The sequence below is a fragment of the Eucalyptus grandis genome, chromosome 7 (assembly GCF_016545825.1).
Source record: "Eucalyptus grandis isolate ANBG69807.140 chromosome 7, ASM1654582v1, whole genome shotgun sequence".
Classification (NCBI taxonomy): domain Eukaryota; kingdom Viridiplantae; phylum Streptophyta; class Magnoliopsida; order Myrtales; family Myrtaceae; genus Eucalyptus; species Eucalyptus grandis.
This window is the reverse complement of record NC_052618.1, coordinates 22,374,937-22,390,200: the sequence shown is the minus strand read 5'-3', so window position 1 is coordinate 22,390,200 and position 15,264 is coordinate 22,374,937. Positions and strand designations below refer to the sequence as shown.

Sequence of the window (15,264 nt, the reverse complement as noted above, 5' to 3'; positions counted from 1 at the left end):
AAGGGGGAAATCACAAATCCCAACATAAAGGAAAAATGAATTTCCCTGTTTAGTTTACAGAAGGACAGAGGGAAACCTCCTGGAGGATCGACACCGTTAGGTTTGAAGCATGCTGCAAGATGAATAGAACAGTCTAATAAGTCGGGTTGAATTTTAATTTGTAATGTTTTGAGGCTTCGCTATAATAATAACGTGTCTTTAGAATAAAAATATGTGTTTTTGTATAATATTTGACACATTTACGTTCAATCTCTCACCCCATCAGATAAAAAAAAAAGTATATCGGAAGTTCTAAACTTATTACAAAATGCATTTAAGTCCTAAAGTTTTAGAAGATGCAAGGAAATCATTCTATTAACATGTCTAATTTAACTATTAGGGTTTGCCCCAGCACATGAAAATGTGGAGGTGGAGGATTCGAATCCTCACGGTCTCAGAGGACTTGAGGTTGGGATAATTAGTTTTAGATGTGGGTTTCGATTCTCATATCTTGTAAAGAGACAGGAAAATGTCTGGGAATAAATTAAGAGTTAGAATACAACTGACAAAACAAAAAAACCATATCAAATTTGACTAAGTGAAAAATATTGATATGACTTTATTTTTCTCTCCTTCGTTAATATTAACTAAAGCACTAAAGCATCGTCATTTTGGTCTAGATCCTCATTTTTACCCCAAGCCTTAATTAAATTAGAGTAAAAAAATAATTGAAAGGCTTTTTTGTTTTTAAAGAAAAAAACAAAAAAACAGGGCAAGGGCTAGCAATCAAGCCTAATGTAGCGCTTCATCGAAAAGGGCCGGTGAGGCTGGCCGAAATCTGGGCCACGGCCAGTGATGGACCGATGGTGATGGCGCCGCCCCACCAAGCGAGGACCCGCAAGCTCTGTTTTTTCCTTTTTATTTTTCTTCTTTTAGTTTGTGTTTTATTTTTTTCCAAAAAGAAAAGATTTAGTCTTTTTTATTTTTAATCTAAAAAATTAGGATTTGAACCAAATAGACGTCATTTTAGTGTTATGCTTCGTGCTTTGGTTTACATTAATGCCACATAGGAGAGAATCTAATAAAAAAAATCATGTCATCATTTTTTGTTAACCAAATTAGATGAGGTCCATATAATGACTCAATTGTACCAACCTGACAAGTTTAAAACTTGATTGTACATTTTAAAAGTACTAGCACTCCAATCGCATTTTTATGATAAATTTTACGACTTTTGGTATCATTATCTTTGAAAAAGAAAAAAAAAATCAATCTCCTCATATAAAAATCACGGACTTCATACATATAAATTTTGAGACCATCCAGATACAATCATTCATCGGAAAAGTGCTAAATCTTCAAAAAGAAATATTAAATTCATTTAAAGAAAATATGATATTCATGGGATTTTTTTAGTGAACTCCCCCGCCGACTATGCTCTAGCAACATATCCCCAGATTACATCCAAATATAAAATATGGACACTTCATGGAATTTCTTGATCTTTGAGGTTTAAATAATCCTTGGATTTGGCTTATAAATTAAGCATAGAATAATTCATTTGATTTGCTATGGTTTTTTGTCCGGCTCACAAGCTTGGCTTCCAAATTTTTTTTATCTAATATGTTAATTTTGGTTGCGCACGCACGCGCGTGCACATATATTATATACACACACATACGTATATACCACTATCTTTCTAGGCCGGGATCTGAAAAGAACCACATCTCTAAACAAAGCTTAGTCAAAAATAAAATTTAGAGAGGCGAAAATTTTGACAGAACATGATTTATTAGGATCTTTAAGGATCTGATTATAGAAATCAAAGCGACACTTTCTGCAAATTTTTTTTAACCAAAACCAATTGATATCTTCTCCCAAACTCAATCTAGTTTGTCTGCGGCCAGCAAAAATGGTACGGTATGTACTAAATAAGGAAAAAAATTGTAATAGAGATTTGATATTATTCAGGAAATAAAGTTTGAGTTTTTGTAGGATGATAAAGGAGTTTTAGTCAAATTTAGAATCTACAAAAGAGAGATTTACTGGACAACATAGTAAGCTTGTTAGCAATTGAAATTAGGCTTGCTAATCTTGAAATTGATGAGCGCTTGAATAGAGTTACTCATATTTTATTAGGTGATAAATAGGGATAGCAGATTTATGATCTTAAATTTTTCATCTCAAGAGAACTAATTGATTATCACAAGGTGGAAAGGGTGAAAGTTGTCATTATCAAATATGCAAAAGCTACACATTTTCATGAAAAAACAAGACTGTCTATATTAGTCAAAACAGTGTCGTTTGAGTCCACTACTTTCGGGATTTTCGTCTGCTTTATAAAACTTTAATTTCTCTTGTACTTACTAATGTGTTTAAGCTAAATTCTATGTGCATTTACGGTAATGAGTTTGGACCTTATCGTTAATCTTTTTAATTAACATATCTTATAATCATTTAAGGTTCACAACTTTAACCAGAGAAGTCCACTCACTAGAATTTGAACCAAATAATTGTATATGACATAGAGTTGTTAGGATTGAATTCTAGAGAGATTGTAGAATAAGATTCCGATCATTAAGTCAATTAGAGAGATTGTAAAAGGGTAGCAATTATGTAAAGTTTTTCAATGTGAACACAAAAGAAGAAGAAAGAACAGTTAAGTAAATGTGGAAAAATCACGAGATTGATTGGTCAACGTTAAATTTATGTTTTTCCTTTTTCATAAATCTTACCATTAATGAGGTCTTGATGAGCGCTATTTTAGACTATTTAGGTTTAAACGAAGAATATTACTCAATTAGTCATAATGCTATCGTACAATACCAATTTAGTGCTAAATCTAATTTTGTTAATGTGGTTTAAAACATCTTTTGTAATTTTAATGTAGTCCTTCTAGCTAATTGTGATTGAAAATCACTTACATGGTAATCCACATAAGACAGCTCACTATGTTAGCAATTTCTCGCATCAATTGGCCGAAAAAATTATATTGAAATTTTGATGAAAAGTTTAGGATTCACGAAATTTGAAAAAGTTAAGGGTCGAATAGGCATAACTAATTGGGTAATTATTTCGTTTTAAGGCGTGTCTATAGATTTTTGTAAAGTGGAAATAATATGAGCTTTTCAAATTACTGTTTCATTTATTGTTTATTTATAATCGGTCATTATTATTTATTTAGCTAGCGTTAGTATTTTTGGGATTTTTAGACAAAAGTTAAAAAGATTAAAAATTCAATTTTCAATTTGGAAGAACTCCACCGGGAAAACACTTCATAAACTTATTCAAAATGCCAATCAATCTTATATTCTGGATTGCTCTTGGTCCTAAATCTCCATCTTACCAAATTTATCTTTTGTCGAGATAAACCAAATCTCCATTTCCATAATTAAACTTCAAGAATCGCATTACTTAATTAAAACTACATGCCTTTCTCGTTGTGTTTTCTTCCCCCATCAATCATAAATAACTCCAAAAGTTCACCATGGTTGTCGTAAAGAAACTCACCAAGACACCCAAACCAAGCAAAGGGAGGAAGAAGATTGAGATCAAGAAAATCACAAACAAGAGCAGCCAGCAAGTTACCTTCTCCAAACGTCGGTCCGGCCTCTTCAAGAAGGCAAGCGAGCTCTGCATCCTCTGTGGCGCGCAGATCGCCATCATCGTCTTCTCTCCAGTCCACAAGATCTTCTGCTTCGGATACCCGAATGTCGACTTCGTCATCGACCGTTACATCCGTGAAACGAGCACCGATGTCCCCCAGGATGGAGGTGAAGAAGGAGGAGCTGTTGCGGTCGACAACATCGTGCCAGCCCTGCATGCGCTGAACGAGGAGTACGACGGCGTTTTGCAAGAGCTGGCGAGAGAGAAGCAGCGAGGCGTGCAGTTGAAGGGAGGTGAGAGGGAGAGGATGGGCAGCAGCAGCGGCAGCGGGAGGTTCTGGTGGGACAAGCCGTTGGACGACGACATGGCGGCCGAGGAGCTCGAGCAGTACGTGGTCGCGGTCGAAGAGCTGATGCAGAAGGTTGCCATGAAGGCCGACGACATGATGATGAGGTCGCTCCTCCAGCCGTATGGGGCCACGGTGGGCACGGCGGTGAATGCGGCCGAGGCCAGCGATGCCGACATGGCGGTAAACCATTTGGTGCATGAGAATGAAGGGAAATTCAACGATTATGGCCAAATTGGAGGACCTGGATTTTATTGATGAATGCAAGAAGCCTTTCTTCTTCTGGTCATGATTTAAATTTGGATAGTTTCGAAGGTTTTTTTTTTTTTAATCATCCATCTTTATGTAAATAAAGAAAATTTTAGATTCACTGATGTGCCTCAGTGGTCTTGATTGATCATGCAATGTCTGGACATCCAAGAATTTATCCTATCCTTAGGTTAGACATTTTTTTCCCTATTTTTATTTAGATAATATCAAATGCAATTGGAGAGGAGAAAAGTTGTCTTATGATGCTGAATTCCAACAATGTCGAAATCCTGCCACGGTCGACAATGAATAGCTTTAGATCGGACAGGGAAAAAAACAACAAAGCTAACCTTCTCACGAACCTTCCTCGCCCGTCTTACTTGGTCCATTTAATAACGGAATTTAAATAAGGTGAGGAGGGAAAGCAGCTTTAAATTTCTATTATTTTTGTGCAAATGAGAAGTGAGACCTCCTCTATTTATTCAAAAACCCCCATTGTTGCATAGATTTTCCTTTGACCTAACGATGAAAATCTTAACTCCCCATCTACCAATTGTCCATATTAATTACAACAATACTCTAGAATGGTGCACATTTCCCATATTACCCAAATTTCCCATATTATAGAGTACTCATAAAACCCTAGACTCTTAAAAATTTCAAGGCATGCTCGATCATTTTGGTCGCTTGCTTGATTTGGCCGGCAAGGGACCATTCACTTCTGCCGCCTGTTTACTGGACCCTCAGCGCCACCGGCTCCGTCGTGCGTTTACTTACTCGGTATAGTTTACAATGCTCATGAAAATTCACCAATGACGTATGTGTTATTATATGCTTTTCATTAGGAAATGCTTAGGTCAGTGCTCAAGCATAGATACGCACTCTAACTAAACATAAATTATTAGTTGCTTTTCAAACTTAAAATTCACTGATTAGACATAACATGGAAGACAGAATTTGCTAAAGTTAACCATTAAAATTAAATCGAGACAATTACACCAAGAGTTATAAAACTTGTCGAGATAATAAACCTAACTCCTAAAATTTTTCATTTCGTACATTTATATCCTAAAGCTTGTCACGGTCGTTGACGTCATCCCTTCCGTCAGCGTCGACTTCATCCCTTCCGTCAGCTTCTCAGCTCTGTTAGGTTCTAGATTATTGAAAATTCAACGTGATTAAGAATAAAATAACATGCCATATTTTCCATCCGCTTAAAATTGACAAAATTAATAAAAGGACTCGAACGCATCAAAGTTGAGAGTTTTTAGGATACGAATACACGAAACGGGAGTTTTAGGAGTTTAGTTCAATTCCATGACAAGGTTTAGGATTTTCTTGGTTCTTGTCCTTAAAGAAATCCATTCAGGAATTGATTTCAGTCAGTCAACATATTTCCCATCTGTTTAAAATTTACAAAGTTCATGAAAGAACCCGAGCGCATCAAAGTTATGAGTTTTTAGGATTCGAACACATGAAACGAGAGTTTTAGGAGTTCAGTTCAATTTCATGACAAGATTTAGGATTTTCTCGGTCATTGTCCTAAAAGAAATCCACTTAGGATTTGATTTCAGTCAGTCAACATAATTGTCGGGTCAGCTGTTCAGCGATCGCATAACGCCCGTTTGATCATCCAGTAAACACACAAAATGCGTATGCAACATGTTCTTGCTCATAATAGAAACCCAGGACACCTTCGCAGTTCTTAGCACAGAGAGAATCTGAGGGAATTTACATTTCAGAAACAGATGAAGAAGAACATTCATGCGTGCATACATCAAAGAAAAACTTGTGCGCAGAGAGAGAGAGAGAGAGAGAGAGAGAGAGAGAGAGAGAGAGAGAGCCCATTCTCAGCCTAAAGAGTGGTAGCTGTAGTTTAGTAGTTAGAGATTGATTACCTAAAGTCAGATGCACTGATAAGAAAAGGCTTCTTGCACATTCCAAACAGAGAAGCAAAAAAGAAAAAAGAGGACCCGGAAAAGAAAGAAACCAAAATTCATACATCCTTCAGAGCCCAAGAAGCACATCACCTGTATCTAAGTCCAGCTGTTTATCTTTACTCCAGCAAATCCGAAAAAAAAAATCCGAAGATTCAGTGAGGACAGCTTCGTAGTGCAGACGAGTCTTGCGATTCTTGTTGATCAGACAGTGGACATATTAACTGGTGTTACTACTGCCTGCCTCGCTCCGGCGATCCAACGTCTCCTTATGGGTACGATCATCATTCTCCTTCGTCATCGAGGGTAGTTTCAAAATGTTATCTGCTTCACCTTTCATGTCGGAGCTGGTGTTCTCATCCTTTACTGTTGATGTCTGATCGCTAATGAAATTTGACGAATTCCCCACTTCAGTAGAAACTTTGGCCATCTCCACTCTAATATTTTGCTGGTTGGAGCCGTCACTGGCATGCGCATCAACCCAAGTTCGATTTGGAGCTTGAGGTGAATCCAAAATGTTCTCAGTCCCATTAACCACCGTACCACTCATTGTCAAGTTATTGACAGATCCCATATTCACTTCCGTAGAGCTGACTCCTGCATCTTCTTGGTCCTTGGGATCAGCAGTAATGGCTGGTTTCAGAAGTGAGCTATTTGCAGGGCCAGCCTTGGTATCATCATGATCCTTAATTTGACTTACCACTTCACTGGAATTTGCAGCCTTTTCAGCAACTTGATTTTCTTCCATATTTGACCTCAAGTTATCCTGACCTTCATTAATTTGGTCAGAGATGGTTGAGTTGCTTTCCTGACCTGTTTTACTTGACTCAGAATTGTCATCGGCATCACGTAAACCTAGCTTTTCTGAGTCCACTAATGTAGTTAGGGTGTCATGGGTAACTGCGCTGGAAGCATCATCAGCTTTGTAATTTTCTTCACGTGCCTCGTGCTTACTATGACCACTCTCACTCTCACTCTCATTGTGTTCTTCATCCTCTGAAACATTCTCATCCTCCGCTTGACCCTCTTTGTCCTCCCCATCATCACCTTCAGTCTCCCTCTCATCATTATCCTCTTCTCTCTCTTTCTCTTCATCTATGAACTCCTCCTCACGATCAACTTCTCCCTGCACTTTCTCTTCATCAGGCTCATCGTTCTCATCCTCTCCACCTTCTCTCACTACTTCCGGATCATTAATCCTATTTTCCTCTTCTTCAGGCTCTTCTTCCTCTTCATGTCTCCTTGCAGCTTCTTGATCTGTTACACTATCATTTGCATCCTCTCTTTCATCATGTTCGTGATTGTTCCCCTCTTCTCCCAGCCCTACCTCATGCTTACTTGTTTCTTCATCATGCTCTTCGTTGTGCTGGTTTTCGTCATTCTCTTCTCTGCTTTCCTCTTCATCTTCCACATGATTTGTGATTGTAGCCATTTCATCCCTAAGAGGATGAAGATCCTTTCTCCCAAACTTCACAGCACGACCACTTTCTTCTTTTGCTGCTGTTTTGGCATCCTTCTCATTCAGTTCCCTCTTCTTATCATGTGAGTACTTAACTTGATATATCAACCAGAAGCATATACCAAGCAAAAGTAAAATCTGCAGACCATGTTTTATCTTCACGCCTTTAGATCTCTGATTTCTACTCGATGACTTCTTGAACATCATGATACCTTTCACAATCTTACAGTAAGTTTAGCAAAGCCTGACCAGAATTCACAGTGGGTCAATTTACCAAAACAGAACAAGATGAACAACAAGATAAATGAGAAAAGGTAAGAGTAATACAATACGACACTCCATCAGCCTATCACAACGACCTACAGGTTGTTCCCTCACAAAGTCGATATAACAACTCCACATAAAGTCCCAATTGCTAACCCTTGGCATGTTTCACAGATCACTCCAGATAGCTTCGCACAGACATTCAGAAACCAGTCTATAGGAACGATTACCCATCCATCTTCCCACTAAGTTCTAATCCAAAGTTGGCCACGATAAATAAGATTATTAGGTAGTTAATTCAATTCCTGAACAATCATCTCCAAGAAACACTCAGCCATTAACAAGAACCTCAGAGGAGCTACCATTTGCAGTAATTTGGCACGAATCGACCTATTCGGGACTTCCCTTCGTCTTGAATTCATATACAAGAGGGCAAAAAAGAAGAAGAACTGCGACCATTTTCGTTTCTCAGCGATTACAAGGTGCCCTCGTCTCACACTAACCTCAACCATCTACAGTCTTTCTTGAATACCCTGCAAACTACAGGGACGCCGAACCAAAACCCAACAAGATTACGACCCAAAAAGGGAAAAAAAAAGGAGAGGAGGGCAAAGGAGCGAACCCAAGAAGATGAATTCAAACCACGATCAGACACAGGACTCAAAACCCATCATCAGACCCCCGGAACCCCAAATCTTGCCTCGTTCGAGAACGAATTGTAGAGACAATCATCAACAAAACCGAGCAATACCCTCGACAGAACAGAAGAGAGAGAGAGAGAGGGAGAGAAAAGTGGCTGCAGAAGGGAAGTGGAAGGACAGGAGACTACCTGGCCGGAGGGAGCAGCGAGCGAAGTGGAGTAAAGAGAAAGCGAAGCAGGCGAAGAAGAGGAAGAGAGCTCCGTCGAGGTAACGAGAGTTTACAGGGATCCAAAACCGAGAACGACCACTGTCGTCGAGTATATCGATATAATAATAATATACATATATATATATATATATATTCTACTGTAAAAGAAACAAAGAAATGATATAGCATATAATAAAATGAAATTTGCAGAAAAAGAGAGGGAGGAAAAAAAGGAAAAAAAAACCAAAAACCAAAAAAAGAGAAACTGTCGGGACACTGCCGTCGTCGCCGCCGTGATATTGACGGAGCTTCTAAAGTGATTGTTGAAAAAGAGTTATAATTTCTTGAGAATTCAAATTTTATAAAATAAAATAAAATAAAATAAAAAAGGTTTCAACCTGAAATGTGGTTTTGATGTGGGAAAATTAGTCATATGGGTTGGCCCCATGAAGGCAATGCGTAGGGGTGGTAGTTTTTAGATTGGATCGGTTTACATTTGTGGAATCATAAACCGACCAGATCATAGAACCGGTGATTTCTTTTGTTTTTTGGTTTCTTATAAATCCCTAAAAGTGAGAGTTTTCAAATATTAAAAGAAAAAATAATTTAATAATTAGGGTTTGTTTCATAATAAAAAAATTAATAAATCTTGGTAGATCCATTAGTCCAATAGATTTCTTATTTAGGCGCTTGCCCATGGCCGGCAAAGGGGTGGAGGCCTCGCTCAAACCTTGTCGATCCACAAGTTGGAAAAAGAAAAGGAAAGGAAAAGAAAAAGTAATAAAAATTCGAAAAGATTTTAAATGTCAGCATTAGACACCTCACCTAAGTCGTTTGATGTTTATGTTGACAATTTTTGGCCAAAATTAGCTAGATATACTACATTAATAAATTATTAAAAAATTTAAAATTCAATTGGCACAATTGAAAGATTTAGAATTGAATTAATGCAAATGTAATAGGTTTTAGAATTTTTTGATAATTTTTTATGTCATAATTCTTTCTTGTATCTAAGTCTTGAATTTTAATTATTTATTTTTATTTTTATATATGTTTTTGCTTACAATCGATCTGTTGGTCACTCACGTGTCCTTTCCCTTTTCTCCTCTCAAATTGTGGTTGTGGCTTGGAATTTTGCACGATAGATACGTTGCTGAAAAGAGCAGGGGTCCATAAATGAGCTGTCAGCGTAGGTAAGATCATGCATTCTTGGACATCGCCAATTAAACCTATTAGCGACTTTGGAACGAACGGACGTTGACACTTCATTGTTGTGCATCCTCACTCACGATGCACGTAATCGGACAGACGAGGACACGACAAGACCTTAGTGATATTAGGTGAAGTTGCTGCTTCTTTGATGCCCTCGTCGAGTCGAGTCCGGCCGGACCTCTTGTTTTCTTCCCCATAGGGAGAAATTGAATAAAGTACCGCATGAGTTGGGATCATCGCTTAGCACTCAATAAGGGTGATCGGTTCTCACTCCGATTTGACTTCTCCTAAGTTGTGAGAATTGAGGACTGGATCGAACGGTCATGCGATCGAGAATCGGACCGGGCTAGTCCAATGAAACCAATTACATAGTAGAAAAAAATAATAAAAATTGTAAGAATTAAAAAAAAAACTAAAATTGTTACTATCTTAATGTCTATTTCTATTTTCAAAAATAATTTTTTTTAAGAGTAAGTTCAATTCCTCCTGAAACTGGGAAAGTTCAATTCCCTCGAAAATTGGAAAAATTCAATTCCCCTTGAAACTGGGAACCGAATTGAAAATCACTAAATTAAAATTGAGCAATTTCCGATTCGATTGGTCTAATATGCTCAACCTTGGTACCCAATTCAATTGATCAAATTTTGACGGAATCAATTGACACATCGTAGCGAAAAGTCTGATTAATACTTAATTGGTATGACTAATATAATAAGATTTTCGGACATTGCGCATGGTTTGATTAGATGGAGTGCAAACCTTAGGAGATGAAGGTCACCCTCCTATGTGCGCCCGTGGTTGTTTAGATCTAGGCTTAATTAACGTAAGTAAGCTGGGTTTTCAAAAGCTAGTCAAAATGCTCTGTCAAATTAGACAAACGCAGTGGGGACCCAACTGCCTCTTCAATCAATGCTGGGCTCGGCCTTGCTGAAGGAGGGAGGGCCCATGTGGTTGGGAAACACAGTTGGACCCTGTGCTAGGCCCAGACAGGCTCATCATAACCGTGGAGGAATCTTAGGTTTGGACATTCATCCTCGTTCAATGTCCATGTGAAAACCTAAGAGAGAGTTAGAAGAAGGGGGAGGTGGTATGGGTGGCGGGAGGCGGCGGCGGCGGCAACACACCCACATGCCGGTAAGGGCTGCGGAGCCCTTATGGCCTGCCTAGGGTCGCACAAAACCTAGTTTTCGCTTGTGGAGGTCACGCGACGCCAGGCCGGTCGCCGCCAAGGTCACATGACTAGGGCGAGATTTACACCATTGATGAACATCGTTTTTCCATTATTTAAATTTGCTTATTTTTTATTTCTTTTTAATAATTATCTTGCTTTTAATTTTTCAATTATGCATTTCTTATTTTGTATCTTAGTTTTTCCAAAAGCCACGTAGAATGCCACATCAACATTTCAATATCGGCTCAATTGCCATGCCATCGTCTTATTCATAATTTCGACAGAAGGACGAACTCGAACAAAAACTCATATAATTTAGAACTCAATTGACCAAAAAAATAAAAATTTCGGGGACCTCCCTTAAAGTTCAAATTAGGTATTTAGCTTTTCCTTACAATTCATCATTCTCCTCTCTCCTTTCCTCTTCATCTTCCCCATGATTCGTGATTTTAGCCGTTTCGTCCCGACGAGGATGAAGATCCTTTCTCCCAAACTTCACAGCACCACCACCATCTTCTTTCACCGATGTTTTGGCATCTTTCTCATTCAGTTCCCTCTTCTTATCATGTGAGTACTTAACGTGATATATCAACCAGAAGCATATACCGAGCAAAAGTAGAATCTGAAGACCACGTTTTATCTTCACGCCTTTGGATCTCTCATTTCTACTCGACGACTTCTTGAACATGATGAGGCCTCCTAAAATCTCACAGTCAGTTTAACAAAGCCTGTCCAGATTTCACTGTGGGTCAATTTTCCAAAACAGAACAAGATGAACAACAAGATAAATGACAAAAAAGGTTTAGAGTAATACAATATGATGGAAGAAGAACAACATGAGTGCCATAATTTTCATACGATATTCGTTTTAGTGTTAAAATTCTTTTTCCACTCACTTGAGTGACAAATCGAAGTAAAATCGATTACTTGAGTATCAATTCCAGCAAATCATCTTACGTGAATTTTTTTTTTCTTTTGCTTTTTCACATTTTTTTTAGGGGCTGGTGAGGGTCAAGCTGCGAAACCCTCACCTAATCTAGGGGAGGGGCGCCTCGCCCTTGGCCATAAAGGCCTTGGGCGAGGCACAAATGTGGGTGAGAGGGTTTCTCGGCCAGTGACCCTCGTCGGCCCTAAAAAAAGAAGGGAAAATAGGAAAATAGAAAATTTAAAAATTTAAAAAATTTAAAAAATTCCATGTTAGCACCGGTGAAGCCATGTAGGGCAACTGGCGTTTAGTTAGATTTTCTAGATGAGGCAAATAGCCAATGGCACTCAAATGATTGATCTTTCAAATTTGTGGTATTCAAATGAACGGAAAGAAAGTTTGATACTTAAGTAAGCACTGTATGAAAATTATGACACTCCTGTTCTTATCTCCTGTGTGATAGACTCCATTAGCCTATCATAATGACCTATATGTTGTTCCCTCACAACATCGATATAAGCAATTCCACATGAAGTCCCAATTTGCTAACGCTTGGCATATTTCAAAGAGCACCTTAGATAGCTTCGCATGGACCGTCAGAAACGAGTGGACAGGAAATATTGGGAAAATTACCAAAAAAGTTCTAAACCTATTGTAATTGTACCAATTCAGTCATAAACTTATTTTTTTGACCAATTGAATCCTAATTTTTTTACAATTATTCATGATCAGCTCATCTGGCAAAATTGACGGGCCAGTGCTGATGTGGTAGCCGATTGGCGCCAACGAGCTTTTTTTAATAATATTTTAATTTTCGAAATGTTTTATTAATTTTTTTCCTTTTTTTTTTTATTCCCTTCTCCCTCCTCCCTCCTTTGGCTCCGGCGGGCTTGCCTTGCCAGTCGGTGAGCTACCCAGTGAAGGTGGGGCGAGCCCCTGCGAGGCAAGCCCTTGCCAGATCCGGCAAGGAGGCCTTGCCGACGACGCGACGGCGAGCCCCCCTCGCCGGGTTTGGCGAGGGCTCGCCTCGCTTGACGACCGCGAGGTGTCTCGCCGTCGTTGGGCGATAGCTCGTCTCGCGGTTGCTGCGTGAGGCGAGCCCCCTCGCCGAATCCGGCGAGGGGGCTTGCCGTCATGTCCGGCGAGGCGAGCCCTCGCTAGATCCGGCGGGACTCACCCCGCCGTCTGCGGGCGCAAGCTTGCCGGCGGCGAGGCGAGCCCGGCTGAGTGAAGGAAGGGGGCGGGAGGAGGGAGGAGGGAGAAGGGAAAAAAAAGGAAAAATATAAAAAAAATATAAAAAAATATTTCAAAAAATAAAATATTATTAAAAAAGTTCGCTGGCACCGACCGGCTGCCACGTCAGCGCCGGCTGGCCAATTTTAGTCGGATGGACTGATTGGGAATAATTGTAAAAATGTTTGGAACTCAATTGGTCAAAAAAATAAGTTTATGACTGAATTGGCACAATTGTAATAGGTTTAGAACTTTTTTGGTAATTTTCCCGAAAATATTAAATCTCCATGTTCCTTCTAAGTTCTGAACAACCATCGCCAAGAAACACAGCCGCTAAAAGGAACCTCAGAGGAGCTCCTATTCGTAGTAATTCGGCACGAAACGACCTATTCTACACTTCTCCTTCGACACGAATTCATGTACGAGAAGGCAAAAAGAACACCTGCGACCATTTTCGTTTCTCAGCGATTACAAGGTGCCCTCATCTCACACTAACATAAATCATCCCCAGAAATTTACGCCATGCAAAATGCAGACTCCTCGAATTTACGAAAGAAACTCCACAGAAGGCAAGGCTACCTACAGGGTCTTTCTTCAATACCACGCAAATTACAGGGATGCCGAACAAAACCCAAGAAGAAGAGAGAGAGAGAGAGAAGAGAGAGAGAGAAGCAACTACATAAAAGAAGAGAAAGGACGCGAGAGTAACCTGGAGGAAGCAGCAAGCGAAGTGGAGTGAAGAGAAAACAAAGCAGGGCGAAGAAGATGAAAGAGAGAGAGAGAGTCCCAGGTGAGGAGAGAGCTCTGTCGAGGCAACGAGAGTTTACGGGGATCCAAAACCAAGAACGAGCATTCGTCGATTATATCGATAAATTAATATAACTTATAATAAAATAAATTGCAGGAAAAAAGGGAGAGGGGAACATAAAAAAAGAGAGTATATGCTGGAAGACTGCCGTCCTTGCCCTCTTCGGACCTATCATCTGGCTGTACCTTTCGGGGAATGCAAAGCATGGACCACCGGGCCGGCATCGCGGCCATCAAGGCTGCCGCCCTCAATCCACTAGGGGCATGGCCGGGTCAACAATGGGGAGGGAATCTTTCTCGAACCCCTTACCTGGCTCTATCTAGTCTATTTCTAGAAGTCAAAGCCTTTTGTGCGCTTAGGATCGGTTCTTCCGCCGTTTATATTATCAGAAGCTTCAAACGATCGCTAAAAAATAATTGTAATTTCTTTAGAAATTTAAAATTATAAAATAGATTAAAAGAAAAGCTACAAAAAAATAAAATAAAAAAGAGTATATCTTGGGAAGACCGCCGTCCCCTGCTGCCGTTATATTGACGGAGCTTCAGAGTGACTGCTAAAAAAATAATTGTAATTTCTCTAGAAATTTAATATTATAAAATAGATTAAAAGAAAAGATCCAAGCTGAGACGTGGTTTTGATGTGGGCGAAGTTGTGATACGGGCCCAGTGAAAGCACATTTTGCGTACGAGCGATCGGTTTTAGGTTGGGTCAGCTTTTCATTTGTGGAGCCAAGAATCGGCCCACTAGGACCTAGAACTGATGATTTCTTTTTTTCTATTTGGTTTCTTATATCCTCCATAAGTGAGAGTTTTCCAACATTAAAAGAAAAATATAATTTATTAATTAGGATTTACTTCATAATAAAATAAAAAATAAAAACTAAGAAATCTTAGGTCTGATTTCTTATCTAGGCACGTGCCTGTACCCAGCAAGGGGTGGAGTACTCACTTAGACATCGTCGGCTCACAGTTAAGAAGAAAAAGAAGGGAAAGAATAAGAAAAAGAAAAAGAAAAAGCAATGAAAACTTCAGAAAAATCTTTTAAAAGAAAAAGCAATGAAAACTTCATAATATCAATGCTAGTTGTACCGCGTAAGGCGCATGACATCCATTTCAGGAAATTTTTGTCAAGTCTTAAATTTAACTTAATTGAAAGATTTATGATTGAATTGATATAAATACATAGGTTTAGAAATTTTTAGTTTTTTTTTTTGTGTCATAATTCTT

The 15,264-nt window shown here is 39.0% G+C and overlaps 2 protein-coding genes across 2 annotated transcripts; one reads left to right on the top strand and one right to left on the bottom strand.

Moving 5' to 3' along the window:
- The first annotated feature begins 3,466 nt into the window (after nt 1-3,466).
- On the top strand, nt 3,467-4,244 carry LOC104455227 (agamous-like MADS-box protein AGL62). Its single transcript, XM_018877477.2, has one exon. The coding sequence runs from the start codon at nt 3,467-3,469 to the stop codon at nt 4,187-4,189; it is 723 nt and encodes a 240-aa protein (XP_018733022.2). The 3' UTR covers nt 4,190-4,244.
- Nucleotides 4,245-6,027: 1,783 nt separating this feature from the next.
- LOC104453052 (RNA polymerase-associated protein LEO1) lies at nt 6,028-8,793 on the bottom strand. The gene is made up of 2 exons (XM_039318132.1): nt 8,670-8,793; nt 6,028-7,788 (listed from the first exon to the last, which is right to left on the bottom strand). Exon 2 carries the CDS (start codon nt 7,781-7,783, stop codon nt 6,338-6,340), a length of 1,446 nt encoding a protein of 481 aa, XP_039174066.1. The 5' UTR covers nt 7,784-7,788; nt 8,670-8,793; the 3' UTR covers nt 6,028-6,337.
- Between the last annotated feature and the right edge of the window lie 6,471 nt (nt 8,794-15,264).